Source organism: Rattus norvegicus, chromosome 7 (genome assembly GCF_021556685.1).
Source record: "Rattus norvegicus strain SHRSP/BbbUtx chromosome 7, alternate assembly SHRSP_T2T, whole genome shotgun sequence".
Taxonomy (NCBI): Eukaryota; Metazoa; Chordata; class Mammalia; order Rodentia; family Muridae; genus Rattus; species Rattus norvegicus.
This window is the reverse complement of record NC_141540.1, coordinates 75864227-75882876: the sequence shown is the minus strand read 5'-3', so window position 1 is coordinate 75882876 and position 18650 is coordinate 75864227. Positions and strand designations below refer to the sequence as shown.

The following is an 18650-nucleotide window of genomic DNA, read 5'->3' as shown; positions in this document are numbered from 1 at the left end:
CTGTTCTCAGTTCAGTGGTTTGCTGCTGGCATTCGCCTCTGTATTTGCTGTATTCTGGGTGTGTCTCAGAGAGATCTACATCCGGCTCCTGTCGGTCTGCACTTCTTTGCTTCATACATCTTATCTAATTGGGTGGCTGTATATGTATGGGCCACATGTGGGGCAGGCTCTGAATGGGCGTTCCTTCAGCCTCTGTTCTAAATTTTTCCTCCCTATTCCCTGCTAAGGGTATTCTTATTGAGAAGGGTTGGTAGCTACACATGGTACAAGCAGAGGAATAAACAATGAAGACGTTACTTCTTCAGTAGACCTGGTAGGAGATGGAGGGGCTTGAGCTGTGGTAGTAAAGGTGTTAAGTTGTTGTCAGACCCTGGATGGATGGATAGGCGATAGATGATGGATGATGGATGGATGATGGGTGGATGGATGGATGATGGATGAGTGGATGGATGATGGATGGATAGATGATGGATTGGATGAATGATGGATGGATGGATGGATGGATGGATGGATGGATGGATGAATGGATAGATTGGTTTTGTTTTCTCATCCAAATGTGAGATGTGATAGAAAGGCATACATAGATTTTTGTCTTCATTTTTAATTGGATCTCTGGAAGTATAAAAGTAAAAAATGTTAAGTTAGTTGTGAAGTTTTTCCTCTATGTTCATTTCTTAAGACCTCTGACCTTCAAGTGTTTTAGCTACAGATCATCTTTCTCCCCTTCTAATAGGAAAAAAACAAAGATCTATTAGAATTACCTCTACTGGCTAATAGATCTAAGCTTGGGTTTTCAGGCTCGTAAGACACATCTTCATGAAGCTACCCCATTTCCTTAGTTCACCTACTGTAATACCCTGCCCTGGAGGAGCTCTCCTAAATCAGTGTATGAAGCGGGAAGATCTGTTGTACTCCGCTACCACACACTCCCTTTCCTTCCTCACAACTATAGAGTAGAGGACTAGGAGAAGTTTCTGGCCTTACACTATCCACTTCCATGTTTCTGAAAGTCTGCCAATTGCATGCGTTTGGGGCTATTATTAACCGATTTGAAGTTTGTGCATAGGTGGGAGAGTTGTTATTTACCTTCTTTCTTTCACTCAATGTCTTGATTGGTTTGCTTTTCTATTACTGAACTGGGATGAATTCAACAATGCCAAGTTTGATGTGGTGTAGGGAGGATGAAGTGTTATAAAAGAGAAACATGGAATGTGAGACATTTCTGGAAGGGTAGACAGCACTGAGAGCCAATATTTGGAGGCTGGTAGAGATGGGACTGGGAGAGAGACAAAGAAAATTAAAGGATGGGAATGATAATGTTGACTGGAAAATCTGCTCTCGGGACTGTGTCATATGTCTGTAAACCTGGTGTTCTGCATTTCACTTTCATTCAGTTCAGGGTTTTAAATCTTTACCTCAAGGTTTTTTCTTTTGACCCATGGGTTATTTACAAGTTTGCAGTTTAGACCCCAGGTACTGGTGCTTTTGCTTATCTTTCTAATAAGACACCTAGTTCAGCTGCAGTGTAGCGGGCTACTCTAGGAAGTCAGCTCTTTAGATCTGTCGGTATGTACGTGCCTCAGGATACGGGCTTTCTTGGAATCTACGCACACTCGGTGCAGACACTGTAAGTGACAGCGAGGTCTGTGAGGCGATGGATTGAGACTCCTCTGTCCTTCGGTTCTTGACAGGCGCTGGCTGTTGTCAGGGGATGTTGAAGTTTAGTAACTATAACAGAGTTGTCTTTTTCATTTTTTACATTTATTTTATCCTTTTCTGTATTTCCTCAGGTTTTTGGTTTCTGGTTTCTTGTCTTCCTGTGGGTTTCTTGCATGTATTTTTGTGTTCCATTTTGATTTATTCATTATGTATATGAGTTTATCTGTTTTACCAGCTTGGGTGGCATATAAAACCCCAATTTCTTCTTTGTTCTCTAACTTTTTCCCATGTATTAATAATGTTTTCTATATGTATTAAATTTTTGTTGAAACTATGAAAAATAATTTCAAAAACTCAGGTAAAAGGAGAATCTGTTGTACTTACTGATTTAAGCTGTATTCTACTTTCCTTCTGGTATTTTACATTTTCATATTACATATTTTTCTTTATTTAGAAAATTGGTTTCAACCTTCTTTTAGGCTAGAGCCTTGATGATTCTGTTAAGGTTTCTTATCTTAGAATCTTGATTTCTGTGCATCATGAAGGGTAATTCCACTGTCTGTGGTAATCTGCTGGCAGTTCTCGTAGCTAATCACTTAATGCCATTCCAACACTCACGGTTTCTGATAAGAAATCAGCCATCATTTCATTGTCTGTTTAAAGGTAAGGTCTCATTTCTGTGAACATTCACATTGTTTTTTGCCCTCAGTCATTAATTTTCTGAAATTCATTAATATGTTTTTATATGAATGTCTATTTTTCTGTCTTGTGATTTGTACAGTCTCTGGACTCTATAGGCTAAATCTTTTCTGCAAAATGTTAGAAATTTCTAGCAAAGTTTTTATTAACTGAGTTTGCTCTTCAACAGTTTTGTATATGTATGTGCTGCATCTGACTCTTCGTGGCCCACCTTTTCATTTCTTCTGTTTTTATAGTTTAATGTATTTTAATAGCAAACTTACAGGAACAGCACAGAAGACAGACAACATTAAAAACATGCACTTGCATGCAGGACACCTAGTTAGAAAAGTCTAATGAATGGATGGAATCTCCTGTGTGATAAAATGCTACACACATCATTTAGTTTCTGTCAATAAGAAATTTACTTATTTAAAAAAAATCCAAATGCTGGCATTGTGCAGAAAATGTTAACAGACTTATTTACAGTGGTTATAAAGGTGAATGTTGAATGTGTTCACTGGAGCATTTGCTTGCATTAATGCCTTACACCTTCATTTGTATAAAAAAAAATCCACACACGAATGTGGAGAAGCTGCCAGTGCCGATCCCATCTCCTGTGTTTCTACTCGCACTTACCTTTTCGTTCTCTCCCTGATCCCACCAGCTCCTCCTCTATGTTCCTACACAGCCTTCCCCTACACTCGTGGATCTTTGTTTTGCTTTGTGGCTCAGTGAATTTACCCAGGATCGTCTGGGCTACTGTGGTCTGGAGCTAGAAATTGCAGCCTGATAACTCACTAGTAGATGCAGAACTGAAGGCAAGACTTGCCCCTCCCCTAGAATCTAGTGGGGCCTACGGAGCCTGGTCGCTGGCTGACTGCTGGTTGGTCCAGCCTTTCGCAGATGTAGTGCAGGCAGCTGGATGTGTTGTAAGATGAATTGCAGTGTTAGCTATGTAGTTTAAAATACAACTCCAGAGACCTGGATGCTGGATGTTTGACTTGGTCCCAGAGAAGTTCATGGGACTCTCTATCCATGCCTTCCTCAGTTCTCTCAGCCTTACCCCCATGTGCCCACGTCAGGTTCCCCCTGTTGCTCTTACAGAGTGAGTATTTACTCTGTTGTTCTGTCCTCTCGCTTGCTGGTCCTTTTTCACTAGCTCTTCCCTGCCTGGTATTGAAGCCACACACTGAGCTTTCTGTTTTGGCTATTGTGCTTCTCATGTCTAACTTTCCATTTAGTGTGTATCTATATCTATATCTATATATCTATATCTATAATCTATATGTGCATGCCCTTCAACTATTATTTATAGTTGTTAATTGAGGCACTTTTCTTCTGTTTTCTGCTTTAAAGTTTTTTAACACCTCTATTAAAAACATCTACTGTCTTTTTGTCAATGAAGTTATAATCTTCCAGATTCTTCAATAAGATAAGGAATTTTTAGTTGAAAATTGGACATAAAAAGGTTTTCAGTCTCCAAGTCTCATGTCAGCTCTATGCTAGATGCACGTTTTTGACATTACGCCAGCTGGGGACCAGTAGAGTTTGGACTTGAGATTCCTTGCTCGGCCTTTGTGGACACCAGTGGCAGGAGTGGCTTGTCATTGCTGGCTGGTGGCGTCACAGTTCCGGCTCCTCGTGAGGATCCATTGCTTGGTGATTGTTTTACTGTTGGGTGATAGTGAAAGTCCTCTGGGTGTGTAGACCTCCTCAGTAGGCAGAGCAAAGGGCAGCTGATTACTGCCAGGCCGAGGTGGGGCTCCAAGCTCCCATGGTCTCTACATACAGGGGTGGCGAGATGCCCACTGAAGGGTGGACGTCTTCACTCCAGTCTTGGTCTTTTCAGACGAACCCTGGCAGGAGCCGTGTGGTGGTGCCCTTTTCAGTTCTGTGAATGTGGAAGTACAGGCTGTCTCATTCCTTATGGGACGTACGGGGCGGAGCTGTGTTCTTGCCATCTGTGCAGTCGAGTCGTTTATCTCCGTGTGAGTAAAACCGTAAGACAGTGAAATGAAGTACATCTGTAACACAGATAGATGGACATCTGCCTTTTAGGTAACAAAATAGAGCAGCAGGCGCAGTCCAGTTACTGTTGATGAAAGCCTGCCCCTGGGATGGTAAGCTTTTGTGAGTCTCAACATTCCTCTGCTATGGCTCTCAGTCTATAAAACGGGCACATTTCCCTAAGTTTGTGCCTCCTACAGTGAGGTTTGGAGTGGGTCCTTGGTACTCTTGCTGTATAAAATGATCGTTAGAAGAATGTTTCTCAGGTAGCTGTGACATGTGGGACTGCTGAGCACTCACAGCCCAGGCTTTGGGCTGCGTTCCTGCTTCACAGGAGGGTTAAAGAAGATTATGCAGGTAGAGACTGCTGCATCGTTTGTTTGTTTGTTTTTTAAACAACCACAACAAAACTGCTTTCGCTGTATCTTTTACTAAGACATGGATTAAAGCATTTCCAAGGTGAGGTAGAGGAATTATGGAAGACAGATTGCTTTTTTGATTAAATATTTGCCTGAGTTCCTGCAATTGCTGTTTATTTTTGGCCTAACCTAAAGGTACGACTTTCTGTCTCCCTCTTCCCTGGCAGAGGGAATTACCTGCCTTAATATTTTTTCTCTCAAATAATAATAAAATTCTTCCTCAAATTCCTTTTGAGACTGAGAATCCACAAGGGAACCCTTTCCCTGATAAGCGTAGGGTTGTGCCGCTGAGTGTTCTCTAATGTCACAGATAGATCTGTGCTCAGGCCAGTAGCTGCTCTCACTCAGAGCCGGAGTACCCACTGTGCCTCTTCCTGGAGTACTTTCCGGGCAGGCAGACTGACGTTTTGGTTCCTGGCCTGATGAGTGATTGTGGATGGTCCTCTAACTCAACAATTCTGTGGAACCTTTAATTAAGTTCCTCATGTTGTGGTGACCTCCAACCATAAGTTTATTTTCATTGCTACGTAATAACTGTAATTTTGCTACAGTTAAGAACTGCAGTGGAAACTGTAATATAAATTCTAATATGCAGGATATCTGATGTGTGACCCCTGTGAAAAGGGTTGTTTGACACCCCCCCAAAGGGGTCGAGACCCACAGGATGAGAACTGCTGCTCTAACTAGAGCTGGCAAATTGTGAGTTTCTACTCCTGTGCTTTGCTCACTCCACTGTAAGGAATGCAAGGCAGGAACAGGGTTTCTTCACCCATTTGTTTCACCTTTGCGTCTCTTTCACACCAGCACGGTACTGTTTGCAGAGCTGGGGCTTTACACCTGGATGCTGACATCTTTTGTATACAAAGAACTGTCCAACCGCTTCCCTGTATGAAAACACCGCCCTGACGATGCAGTCAGTGGCTGTTTCTGATGATTTCCAGCTTCACCTTCATGTATTGTTTGCTCTTATTTGCAGTATTTTAAAGAAAGGCTATTACTATATTTACCTTTTAAAGATACCGTCTTTATTTGACTAAGGGTGCTACCTGTGTATTATGTTCACTCTCACAAAACAGCTCTGCTGTTCTTTGAGGGTCCTCTCCACCGTCCCCTCATTTGCTGGGAAGACGCTCTTTTGTTCACGTCTGTGACGTACTGTTATCCTGGCAAGCTCAGTGCTCCTGTGCATTCAAGATCAGCTGCCTTAGTCAGACACAGTTGTTGATTCATTCCACTGAGATTATAAATCTATGTGGACAGATTCTCAGTGAAGCACTTTCTGCAAGTTGGGGCTCTATGGAGTTTAAAGCATGAGTTTTCAAGCATGAAGCTAGTTAGACATTTTGAAGCACATTTAATTTTTGGCCTCTTCAGAGTTCTTATGATCAGAGAAATTAAAAAAAAAAAAAAACCTTAGTGATAGGTTTAGTGTGTAGTTAAGCAATATACTGTGTAGAAACAAGCACAGGCTAATCATATAATTTATTGCACTAACATTCTTCAATCAAAAGGTGTTAGAGATAAGATCAATTATATGGCTCTAACGTGTGTCTGTGCTGTTTGGTTGGTGGCAGGGAATTTTAAGGCTAGCCACTGGTAATCAATACTTTCTACAACAGGGGCTTATGACTTGACTTACATAAAACCTAGAGATTCTTAAGAGGATCCTCATGGTTGGTTGAACCCTGTAAAGACTGAGAAAAATCTACATCTGTTACTGATTTTTCTAAAAAGTTAAAGACAGAAATGAAAGATAAAGCATTTTCCTGGAGACATTTTAATAGACTCACTATTTGAACTGTACGCTCAGCGTCCATGCTTGCTCGGCGCTTGTTTGCCAGTGTGATGTGACATTATACTCATTTTATGATGGGACTGGGTAAATAAGAGTTAGAGTAAAGCTTTTTATTCTCTGGTTTCTAATAGCTACTGCCAGGTGAGCCTTATATGTTAAGATTATCAGAAGATAAGGCTGCAGCTTATTGGCTCAAAGTTCAAAGGAGAAGCATTAGTTAGCTTCAAGGACATAAATCGTTGGGCCTGTTATCTGCCTGTTTGTAACAGAGCAGCAGGGAACAGCGTTTATCTAGACAATCTAGTATCTACCTGCAGTTGAGGTTAAGGTCAACTCTCAAGGGACTGTTTTCAGAGAAGAGGTTCAGAAGTGCTGTTTCCCTCTAGTTTGAAGGAGCAGGTGATTTGCTCTCATTCCTGAACCTGCTGTTTTATTTTGTCCATTCTTGTAGCCTCACTAGAGTCCAGTATTACTATGGAGCCATCACAGATGAACCCACGTAGTTGGAGATAGACCTCATGGTGTTTGTTTCCTCTGTTCATTAATTGTTCTCTGTAAGTTGACTGTGAGCTCTGTGGGTCCCAGGTATAGATAGTATTTTAAAATTTGTAATAGCAAAGCTTACAAGGTCACTTACTTAAAGGACCATTGAATAAAGTAGATGACTGACTGACCAAGTGACATCCTGGTTTAAGTCAGCCTAATTCTAAGAGAGTCTCGAACCTTATGGTAAGCTTCACATTGTTTAAATAAGTAAACAACACACAAGAGAACAAAATAAACCTACTGTTACTGCTTGGTCAGTGACCCATCATAACTTTTAGCAGCTGAATCACGGTATCAGCTGACTATACAGAAAATGACCTTAGAAATATGGTCATTTGATTATATGTGTTTATTTTGCTTTGCAATACTAGCTACACTGTACGTGTATGAGCATTTTACATGCCTGTATGTATGTTCACCATGTATATGTGTAGTGCCCACAGGGTCAAAAAAAGAGCATCAGGGTTCCTAGGACTGGAGTTACAGACAATTGTGAGCCACCGTGTGGGTGCTGGGAATTGAACATGGGTCCCCTGCAAGAATTAAATTCTAGGCCACCTCTCCAGGCCCAGTTTTAATAATTTTTAAGGGTTCAGTTTTGTTGTCGCTTCCCTCTCCTTCCCCATCTCCTCTCTTCCCAGAGGTTCTCCTGTTGGGTTCCAAGTGCTATATCTCATCTTTGTGTCTGATTGCCTTTTCCTGTGAGTAGTAATACGTATCTGCCCTGTGCCTGTTTGCTGTTTTTGTTTCTTTGCAGAAATGTTTATTTAAGTCCTTCCCTTATTTTAGAATTGTACTTTATGTATTTTTGATTGTTGGGTTGAAGGGATCTTCTATGAAATACTATGTTTACTCTTGCAATAGCGTCCATTAATGTGCAGAGCCTTAGTTTTCTGTGAAGTTCACCTTCCTTTTTTTTTTAAATGCCTGACCTTTGGTTTCAGACAAGAAGTCATTGACAAATTGCTTGTCATGACATTTTTCTTATACGTCTCTCTCGTAAGAGTTTGATGGCTCTAGCTCTCAGGGGTAAGTCCTTAATAGTTTTGTGTGTCATTGTAGCACAGGCTTCATTTCTTCTGCAGTCTTCCCGATGCTGTTTGCTGAGAAAACTTTGATTTGAATATTCTCCTATTTGGTTGAGTAGACGTCAGCTTAGTAAGTGTAGCAGTTGTGATTCTAGTAAGTCTTAAAGTCTAGTAAGTTTATAGTCTTAAAGCTTGCTTATGCTGTCTTCCTCTCATGGAATCAGGGGAGGACTTGATGGACCCATGCTGACCTCAGGACCACTTGCTGTGCCTCACATCTCCTTAGGTGTTTGTTTAGATTTAAGAATCATCTTTGCTTGTTGAAACTTCGAAGCATTATGATGCTTTTCTGATGATTTAAATGACAGCCCTGTTGGACATCTGAAATTTCATTTTTAACTCTTAATCTCCCTAGGCTTGAGGTTATTTTTCTGTAAAATGAACAAGTTGAAGTAAATATTCTGTTGTATATCTTTAATTGTAATTTCAAGCCACCTTTTTGCCAATTAATACAAATTCAGTGGACAACAGTAGCTCTGTCTTATACAGGGAAACATTAAATTGATGCAGTAAAATGTTTTGTGTATACCTTTGTAGTTCTGACTTTTTCTCTATATATGAACAGAAGTTTTAGCTGCAAACAATATTTCAATTCTTTTAATAAAAACTTAATTTCTAAATGTTATTGTAATTTATAAATTAATATAATACCCCCTGTCTTTTTTATGCTCTAAGGAGAATGAGCAGGACTTAACATTCATTAAATTTGCATACAAAAGAAGAGGCCCATCTAGAGTCAGATGAAAAGATATCTTTCCAAAGGGAAGAATGCTCAGACCTACAAGGAGAGACTTGGTGTGCTTCCTCTGAGGTTCTCTCTGTTAAGAATCCATGATAGTGTGCTAAGTTTGCTTATTTATTGCTGTTAAAAGGACTTTGCCCTCTCACCTGTAGTGTTAATTGTACAGTTCTATAAATTTACATATTAGTAGATGCATAAAATTACCTATGAGTAGTTATTATGTGTTCTAATTCTTCTTATTTCACAAGAATTTCATTACTGCTGTTTTAATAGCATGTATGAGTAAAAGTGTTAATGTTTACTGAGTATCGTATGTGTTTGTTTCAGTTTGCTTTTGCTATCTCACATGGACTGTGGAAGAGATGGTTACCACAGGCTCTGAGGTGGAGGACTTCCTTATGCCTTTCAAATTTGAACTGTCAGATGAATATTTAGCACTTAACTTCGGATACTTAAAATTTTCATTTAGAATCTTCATTATCTAGTATTCAAGAACAGTAGTAATTTTGTCTATGCTTAATTAATTTGGGTTACACATGCAGATTTGCCTGCTGCCGACCTTTTCTAGCTGCAGTACTTAACATAAAACTGAAATACTCAATAAATCTGGCATAAGTAACAAGATTTAGAAATATATCTATAACAGTTAGTGTCTGGCAAAAGGTCTATAAATATATCTCCTTTGGAGATAGATTCAAAAACCAGACAAAATAAGAAATAAGGTGCTCAGTGAGCTATAATTGAAGTAGCCGGATATAATGGGAAATGAACACATTCACAGCAGACAGACTTGGTTTCCAAGTTGCAATCGCACTGGAATTCCTGTATCACCTTAAATTCATTTTCGAGATTTAGAATCTGATAGGAAAATTGAGACATACTTATGTGGCTGTCCTCCTGTGGTTCTCACTGTGTCTTCTGCATGTCTCTTCTACACTAGGCTATTTTTATGATTCCTACAAACCCACCACCAACATTCAGGAAACCTGAGCTCTGGTCTGACGACTTCACGGATTTTGTGAAGAAGTGCTTGGTGAAGAGTCCTGAGCAGAGGGCCACTGCCACCCAGCTGTTACAGGTCAGTGCGGGAGAGGGGGCTTCCTTCCCGCAGCCTTTCGAGTCTCATGAGTGCTTTCTAAAGATGTAAAACACACCTGGGACACGTGCCTTCTTCTTTGTCCTATGTGTGTTCCCATGTTCCTTGTCGTGTGAGCTCTTGCTGTGGGTTTTATCTCTGTTTTCCTTGTACTTCTTGACTCAGCATTGTTCCTTGACTGCTGGCTCTAATGTATGTAAATCCAAGGTCCCTGAATTGCTTGAAAATATTACCTCATATAAATGCTAGTTATAAGATTACCTGAGTGATGTATTTTATCACTGTAAATAAACTCTATATCTAAAGCACCAAGAGGCTTTTTAAAAATCTGAATTTTAAAGCAAAAAGAAATAACTTAATACTTAAAATTAAAATCAAGTTTGTGGAACTTTTTCTTCTTAACAGAATTGCCTCAGAACTCTCAACTAATAAGTATGCCCCACTGTATGCACATAGGTTTATCTACAGTGTGCCTCACAGTGTGTCTCACAATAATTTTTAGATGCTTCTTATCATTAAATGGTAAAAGAATTCAAGCCACAGATCTTATAAAAAACCTTTTAAGCTACCCTTAAAAATAAAATAAAATAAAATAGATTGAAGACTCCATTAAACAATCTGTAATTCTGTTTTAATTATTTTATTAATTTACATTTCAGCCATTGCCCGCCTTCCCATTACCCCTACCCCAGTTCCTCACCCCATTCCAGCTCCCCCTCACCTCCAAGCACCCCTTCCAGTTTATTTGAGTTATAGACAAAATTTCAAAATTTAATTTGTTAATGATTAAGATGGCAAATTTTCGCCAGTGAGATAGCTCTGGGTATGGACAGGCACTGCAGTGAGATAGCTCTGGGTTTGGACAGGCACTGCAGTGAGATAGCTCTGAGTGTGGACAGGCACTGCAGTGAGATAGCTCTGAGTGTGGATGGGCACTTTCTGACAAGTCTGACACCCTTCTCTGACCTGGATGTATACTCTGGCACACCCATGCACATGTCCTCCCTGGCATATAAAATTAAGGGGCCCAACGAGATGGTCGGCTGGAGGACTTGAGTTTAGTCCCCAAGACCCATATAGTAAAAAATAAAAAATGGAAAACAGTTGGTTAAAGTATTTATTTTTAAAGGTTATCAATCTTCCAAGAAAATATTAAACAAACAAATCAGGAGCTTCTTGGTGTCATTATTATACTGAACATGTAGATGATTCATATAAAAGAAACACAATAGGAAGGAAAAGTCTGAAAAAAAAAGACAGAAAAAAAAAGCCATAAAATCTGATGGTGAAAATAGTTTGTCTGGACACTGACTTGTTTGTTTGTTTGTTTATATATAAGGTCATTATTTCTAGCTTTTTTTCCTATGGTAAAATCTTTTTTTGATTTTAAATTAGAGAGGATGTAAGCACTTAAAATATATCAGTTTAATTCCTTAATTTTGTGGAGGTCATTTATAGCTCAGAAAAATTAAATGACACACTGAAGATCACATAGTAAACCAGTGATTATTCTAGACATAGAATAATCCAAGCCCCATTATTCTAAACCTATTTTAATTAAATTTATTTACTTATGTCAGGGTGAGGATACATGCAGGCCCCAGCACACATGTGGAATCACAGGGCAATTGTGGGGACTGGACTATGTGGGTTTCTGCTTTAAACTTAGATTCTTAGGCTCAGTGGCAATCGCCTTTACCTACTAAGCCCATGACCAGGCCCAAGCCCTACTCTTTATTGTTTCACCTTTCTACAGGAATAGTAGAGTGACTGTTATCTATGTCAACAGTGTTTGATTATTTGATGATGTAATTTGATGCTGGAGCATCAGTTCCCATGGTGTCTGACATATTCTTACCAGATCCAGTAAGATCTAGAAGCAAAGTTCTCCTCTTTTCTGACTAAACTAGATTATAATTGCCTTAAATATTTCCTCTTTGTAGTTGAGAGCCATGTTAGTTCTACAATATTTGCTTTAAACATAAAACTTAATTGAGGAAATTCAAGAGAAGGGAAAGTTATTGTATTTACCCTATTTTTGTTCTTTCTGTTGTTTGTCTTCCTGATGCCTGAGGTTTCTTACATCATTTCCCTTGTTTACAGAACTATCTCAACTGCACTTTTAGACGTTTGTGGTAATTTTTTTCATGATATTATGGGTTGGCAGTTCATTTTCTTACATCACTTGGATATACAGTTAGGGGCCTCACTTGTTCCTGTTGGAGGAAACATGGAGACTGGCTAGCTATTGTCTCACCTGTTCGTTTATCCTCCTACCTATTCATCCATTGTGTGTGTGTGTGTGTGTGTGTGTGTGTGTGTGTGTGTGTGAGAGAGAGAGAGAGAGAGAGAGAGAGAGAGAGAGAGAGAGAGAGAGAATAATGAATTCTTCAGGGGTATGTGTATGTGAGTATCAGTAATAATTGAATGTGAGTGGGCATATCAATAATAATTAAAGAAAATGAGGCCACAAAATGGAAAAAATGGGGAGTATGGGATAATTAGAGGGTGGGTGAGGAAAATGATATAAATATAGCTTATATATGAAGTCCTCAAAAATAGATTAAATTAAAAAATATGACAGATTGATTTAAAGATAATTTCTGATTTTTTATTTTATTTTTCTTGGATATTTTATTTATTTACATTTCAAGTGTTATCCCCTTTCTCCCTCTCCTCTACACACTCCCCTCTCACCCTACTTCTATGAGGATGCTCCCGCACCCATCTACTTCCTCCAACCACAGTGCCCTGACATTATCCTGCATTGGGGAAACGAGTCTTCACAGGACCAAGGGCTTTTCCTCCCATTGACGCCCAACAAGGTCGCCATTCTCTGCTACATATGCGGCTGGAGTCATGGGTTCCTCCATGTGTACTCTTTGGTTGGTGGTTTAGTCCCTGGGAGCTCTAGTGGGGTCTGGTTGGTTGATATTGTTGTTCTTCTATGGTGTTGCAAACCCCTTCAGTTTTTTTTTCTCTAACTCCTCTATTGGGGTCTCCTCACTCAGTCCAATGGTTAGGTACAACCATATTCATCTGTATCAGTAGGGCTCTTGCAGAGTCTCTCGGAAGACATCCATACTAGGCTCCTGTCAGCAAGCTCTTCTTGGTATCAGCAATAGTGACTGAGTTTTATGACTGCACATGGGATGGATTCCCAGGATGGGCAGTCTCTGAATGGCCTTTTTTTTCAGGCCCTGCTCCACTCTTGGTTCCTGTATTTCCTCCCATGAGTATTTTGTTTTCCCTTCTAAGAAGGACTGAAGCATCCACATTTTATTTTTCCTTCTTCTTGATCTTCATATGATCTGTGAATTGTTTCTTGGGTATTCTGAGCTTTTGGGCTAATATCCACTTATCAGTGAGTATTTATCATGTGTAGTAGTAGTAGTAGTAGTAGTAGTAGTAGTAGTAGTAGTAGTAGTATTTGGTATTGGGTTACCTCACTCAGGATGATACTTTCTAGTTTCATCCATTTGCCTAAGAATTTCATGTAGTCATTGTTTTTCATAGCTGAGTAGTACTCCATTGTGTAGATGTACCACATATTCTGTATCCATTCCTCTGTTGAAAAACATCTGGGTTCTTTCCAACTTCTGGCTGTTATAAATGAGACTGTTATGAACATAGTAGAACATGTATCCTTGTTATATATTGGAGCATCTTTTCGGTATATGCCCAGGAGTTGTATAACTGGGTCCTCAGGTAGTGCTATCCTCAAATTTCTAATGAACCACCAAACTGATTTCCAGAGTGGTTGTACCAGCTTGTAATCCCACCAGCAATGGAAGAGTGGTCCTCTTTCTCCATATCCTCGCCAGCATCTGTGGCTACCTGTGTTTTTGTTCTTAGCCATTCTGACTGGTGTGAGGTGGAATCTCAGGGTTGTATTGGTTTGCATTTCCCTTATGACTAAGGATGTTGAACATTTTTTTAGGTGCTTCTCAGCCAAGTTAGCTTTTGTCTGTAGGATATGAAAAGAATGGGACTTTGATCTTTTGATTCACAGTACATATAATCATATGCTAATTCCTAATTTATGAAGTTGCTATGAGGTTTTTTTTTGCAAAATTGTTTTTTCTGCACATGTTTAAATGTTGCTTTATAATTTTAGTGTTACACACATACATTTAAAAAAACCTATTCAATCTCCCTGCCCCCAAATCCCACATTCCCAACCCAAGAGTAAATCGCCTAGTGCCATCTGGGCACAGGAACCTAGGAGCAGTCACGGGCAGGACCCTTTAGGTTTCTGTCTCCGCCAAGAACTGAAAGCCACTTGCCAGGAATGCCTACACACCTGAGAGTATAGGACACTCTGTTCCCAGATCAGGCTGGAGGAAACAGGTCTACAGGAGTGCTGACATAAAGGCCTACAGGAGGGTCAGGCCATTGTCAGAGACAGCAAGACAACCTAACAGCAGAGACATCCTGATGTTGAGAGGAAAGTGTAGGAACCTGAGCAACAGAAACCAAGCCCACTTGGAATCATCAGAGCCCAGCTCCTACCAAAGCAGATACGGATATCCAACACACCGGAAAAGCAAGATTTGGATTTAAAAACCACATTTTATGATGATGATGGAGGACTTTAAGAAGGACATGAATAGCTCCCTTAAAGAAATACAGGACAATACAAGTAAACAAATAGAGGCCCTTAAAGAGGAAACATGAAAACCCATAAAGAATTGTAGGAAAACACAACCAAACAGGTGAAGGAATTGAACAAAACTATCTAGGACCTTTAATGGAAATAGAAACAATAAGGAAAAGCACAAAGGGAGACAACCCTGGAGAGAGAAAACCTAGGGAAGAGATCAGGTGTCATAGATGCAAGCATCACTAAAGAATACAAGAGATAGAAGAGAGAATCTCAGGGGCAGAAGATACCATAGAAAACATTGATACAACCATCAAAGATAATGCAAAACACAAAAAGCTACTGGCCTAAAACATCCAGGAAATCCAGAACACAATGAGAATATCAAACCTAAGGATAATAGGTATAGAAGAGAGTGAAGACTCCCAACTCAAAGGACCAGTAAATATCTTCAACAAAATTATAGAAGAAAATGTCCCTAACCTAAAGAAAGAGATGCCCATAAACATACAAGAAGCCTACAGAACTCTAAATAGATTGGACCAGAAAAGAAATTCCTCCCGTCACATAATAGTCAAAACATCAAATGCACAAAACAAAGAAAGAATATTAAAAGCAGTAAGGGAAAAAGGTCAAGTAATATATAAAGGCAAACCTATCAGAATTACACCAGACTTCTCACCAGAGACTATGAAAGCCAGAAGATCCTTGACAGATATCATACAGACTCTAAGAGAACACAAATGCCAGCCCAGGTTACTATATCCAGCAAAACTCTCAATTAACATAGATGGAGAAACCAAGATATTTCATGACAAAACCAAATTAACACAATATCTTTCTACAAATCCAGTGCTACAAAGGATAATAGATGGAAAACTCCAACACAAGGAAGGCAACTACACCCTAGAAAAAGTAGAAAGTCATCTACTAGCAATGAAACCAAAAGAAGAGAGCCACACAAACATAATTCCACCTCTAACCACGAAAATAACAGGAAGCAACAATCACTATTCCTTAATATCTCTCAACATCAATGGCCTCAATTCCCTAATTAAAAGACATACACTAACAGACTGGATACGTAAATAGGACCCAGCTTTTTGCCGAGTACAGTAAACACACCTCAGAGACAAAGACAGATACTACCTCAGCGTGAAAGGCTGGAAAACAACTTTCCTAGCAAATGGTTGGAAGAAACTAGCTGGAGTAGCCATTTTAATATCGAGTGGGCTGTAGAGCTAAACAAAGAATTCTCAGCTGAGGAGTATCGAATGGCTGAGAACCACCTAAAGAAATGCTCAATCCTTAGTCATCAGGAAAATGCAAATCAAAACAACCTTGAGATTCCACCTCACACCAGTTAGAATGGCTAAGATCAAAAACTCCAGCGACAGCAGATGCTGTCGAGGATATGGAGAAAGAAGAACACTCCTCCATTGTTGGTGGGATTGCAAACTGATACAACCATTCTGGAAATCAGTCTGGAGGTTCCTCGGGAAATTGGACATTACACTACCTAAGGACCCAGCTATACCTCTTCTGGGGATATACCCAAAAATGCCCCAACATACAACAAAGACACATGCTGTACTATGTCCATGGCAGCCTTATTTATAATAGCCAGAAGCTGGAAAGAAGCCAGATGCCCTTCAACAGAGGAATGGATTCAGAAAATGTGGTATATCTACACAATGGAGTACTACTCTGCTATCAAAAACAGTGACTTCATGAGAATCATAGGCAAATGGATTGAACTAGAAAATATCATCCTGAGTGAGGTAACCCAATCACAAAAAGAACACATGATATGCACTCACTGATAAGTACATATTAGCCCAGAAGCTCGAATTACGCAAGAAGCAATCTACAGACCACATGAAGTTTCTAAAGGGATGACCAAAGTGTGGATGCTTCACTCCTTAAAAGGGGGAACAAAAATATTCATAGGAGTGTATATGGGGGCAAAAAGTTTGGAGCGGAGACTGAAGGAATGGTCATTCAGAGCTTGTCTCACATGCGGCTCATACATATACAGCCACCAAAACTAGATAAGATTGATGAAGCTAAGAAGTGCATGCTGACAGGAACCAGATATAGATCTCTCCTGAGAGACCCAGCCAGAACATGTCAAATACAGAAGTGAATGCTAGCAGGAAACCACTGAACTGAGAACAGGACCCCTTTGGAGGGATTAGAGAAAGGATTGAAGGAGCCTCAGGGGCTTGCTACCCTATAAGAACAATAATGCCAACCAACCAGAGCTCCCAGGGACTAAACCACTACCAAAAGACTACACACGGACAGACCTATGGCTCCAACTGCATATGTAGCAGAACATGGCCTTGTTTGCCACCAATGGAAGGAGAAGCCCTTGGTCCTGCCAAGGTAGAACCCCCAGTGTAGGGGAATGTGGTGGGGGATATGGGCAGGGAATATATATAGGGAGGGGAACACCCTTATAGAAGAAGGGAGTGGTATGGGATAGCTGGCTTATGTCTGGGAAACTGGGAAAGGCAATAACATTTGAAATATAAATAAAAAGTCCAATAAAAAAGAAATATCTCTTCAAAATATACTGATATGTATGATAAAACTTCATCTCTGACTGTACAAAGTGCTCACCCAAATAAAAAAACAGTATTATTGTTTAGTTACCACTTTACTTTGCTAGCTGGTTTCTCTTTTTTCTTCTCTCTCTCTCTCTCTCTCTCTCTCTCTCTCTCTCTCTCTCTCTCTCCCTCCCTCCCTCCCTCCCTCCCTCCCTCCCTCTCGTGTGTGTGTGTGTGTGTGTGTGTGTGTGTGTGTGTGTGTGTGTGTGTGTGTATTTGTGTGACATAGAATCTCTTTGTACAGTATCTATTTCAGCCTTGGACTTAGGATCTCCCTGTCTTAACTTTCTGACCACCAGGATTACAGGTGTGACTCCATGATTACAGGTGTGACTTCATGCCTAGCCTGCCAGTTTCTGTTCATTGGTCACCGTCATATCTGTATCAGTTAGTCAGAGAAAGGAGGAGTACAGATGGAGTTAGACAGGTAAAAATGTTTGAGGTTCAGAATATTTAGCTCTAACTGGATCACCATAGTGAATTTATAGTAAATGATACAAAGTTAAGATACACTTTAGAACTGAGATATAAGTATGGCTTGAAGTGTTGGTTTAGTTTCTCCTGAGAGGATAACCAAACACAGCCAAGGTTGAGATTTTTATTTTTTATTTTTTTGAAGGCTATAAATCTATCAGTTCTGTTTTTATAGTTCTCATCCGTTCGTTCTGTTCACACAGGTTGAATGTCCCCACCTAAGGTGCTGGGGATCAGAAGTGTTCAGATATTCTTGGTACAAGTTGAATATTTATGTACACTTCAAATTGAGCATCTTTTAATCAAAGCATCTTTAATCCAAAGGGTTACACAATCTGAAATGTATGGCACTGTGCTTTTTTTAAATCTCTCGCTGCTCTATTTTCCTTTGGTTGTGTACTGATGGGCTCTTTGACTAATATTTTGTTGCCAAATCTTTCTCTCTTTCCCATCAAATTTATATTTCCTCTCTATTTTGGGAACTGTATAGCCCAGACCCTTAGTAATTCATACCTGTGTCATGCCATCGCATTTTGTTAGTAAATTCCATTATAAATTTATGGTATTAAGATTTTCCTGTGTGTTATTGTCTTATTTGTTTATTAAGGCTGGTCTCACATGAAGTCCAGGCTTTTCATACTGTACACTTCTCAGTTGCCTTTGCTGTCAATCCCATCTTAGGCTCAGAGAACATTCAGTGGACATATTGACTGGACGAAGCAGACCCTCCCACTAAGTTCTCACCGTGTCTTCGTCTATGTATCTTCTCATTCTCTTCACACTGTGAATCCCTTGCCGTTCTGTGAGGCAGATAGGGGCTGCTGGAGACGGCCCTGGCACCCAGCACATGCCAAGCTTGCAATCTACAGCAAAGTTTACCCTCAGCTTACGCGGCTGTTTTCTGTTTTTCTCTTTCACATTGACATTG

At 39.9% G+C, this 18650-nt stretch overlaps 1 protein-coding gene across 11 annotated transcripts in view; it reads left to right on the top strand.

Moving 5' to 3' along the window:
• The window catches only part of Stk3 (serine/threonine kinase 3), a 270202-nt gene that overhangs the window by 130706 nt on the left and 120846 nt on the right, over positions 1 to 18650 (top strand). For 7 of the 11 annotated variants that reach the window (XM_087558952.1, XM_087558957.1, XM_087558954.1 and 4 more), the window contains one exon: positions 9878 to 10015. In XM_087558952.1, the coding sequence (XP_087415078.1) occupies positions 9878 to 10015 (138 nt within the window). Of the gene's footprint in view, positions 1 to 4001; positions 4461 to 9877; positions 10016 to 18650 lie in introns of those variants that run through there. The other 4 variants (XM_087558961.1, XM_087558962.1, XM_087558960.1 and 1 more) reach the window with 4 other exon arrangements.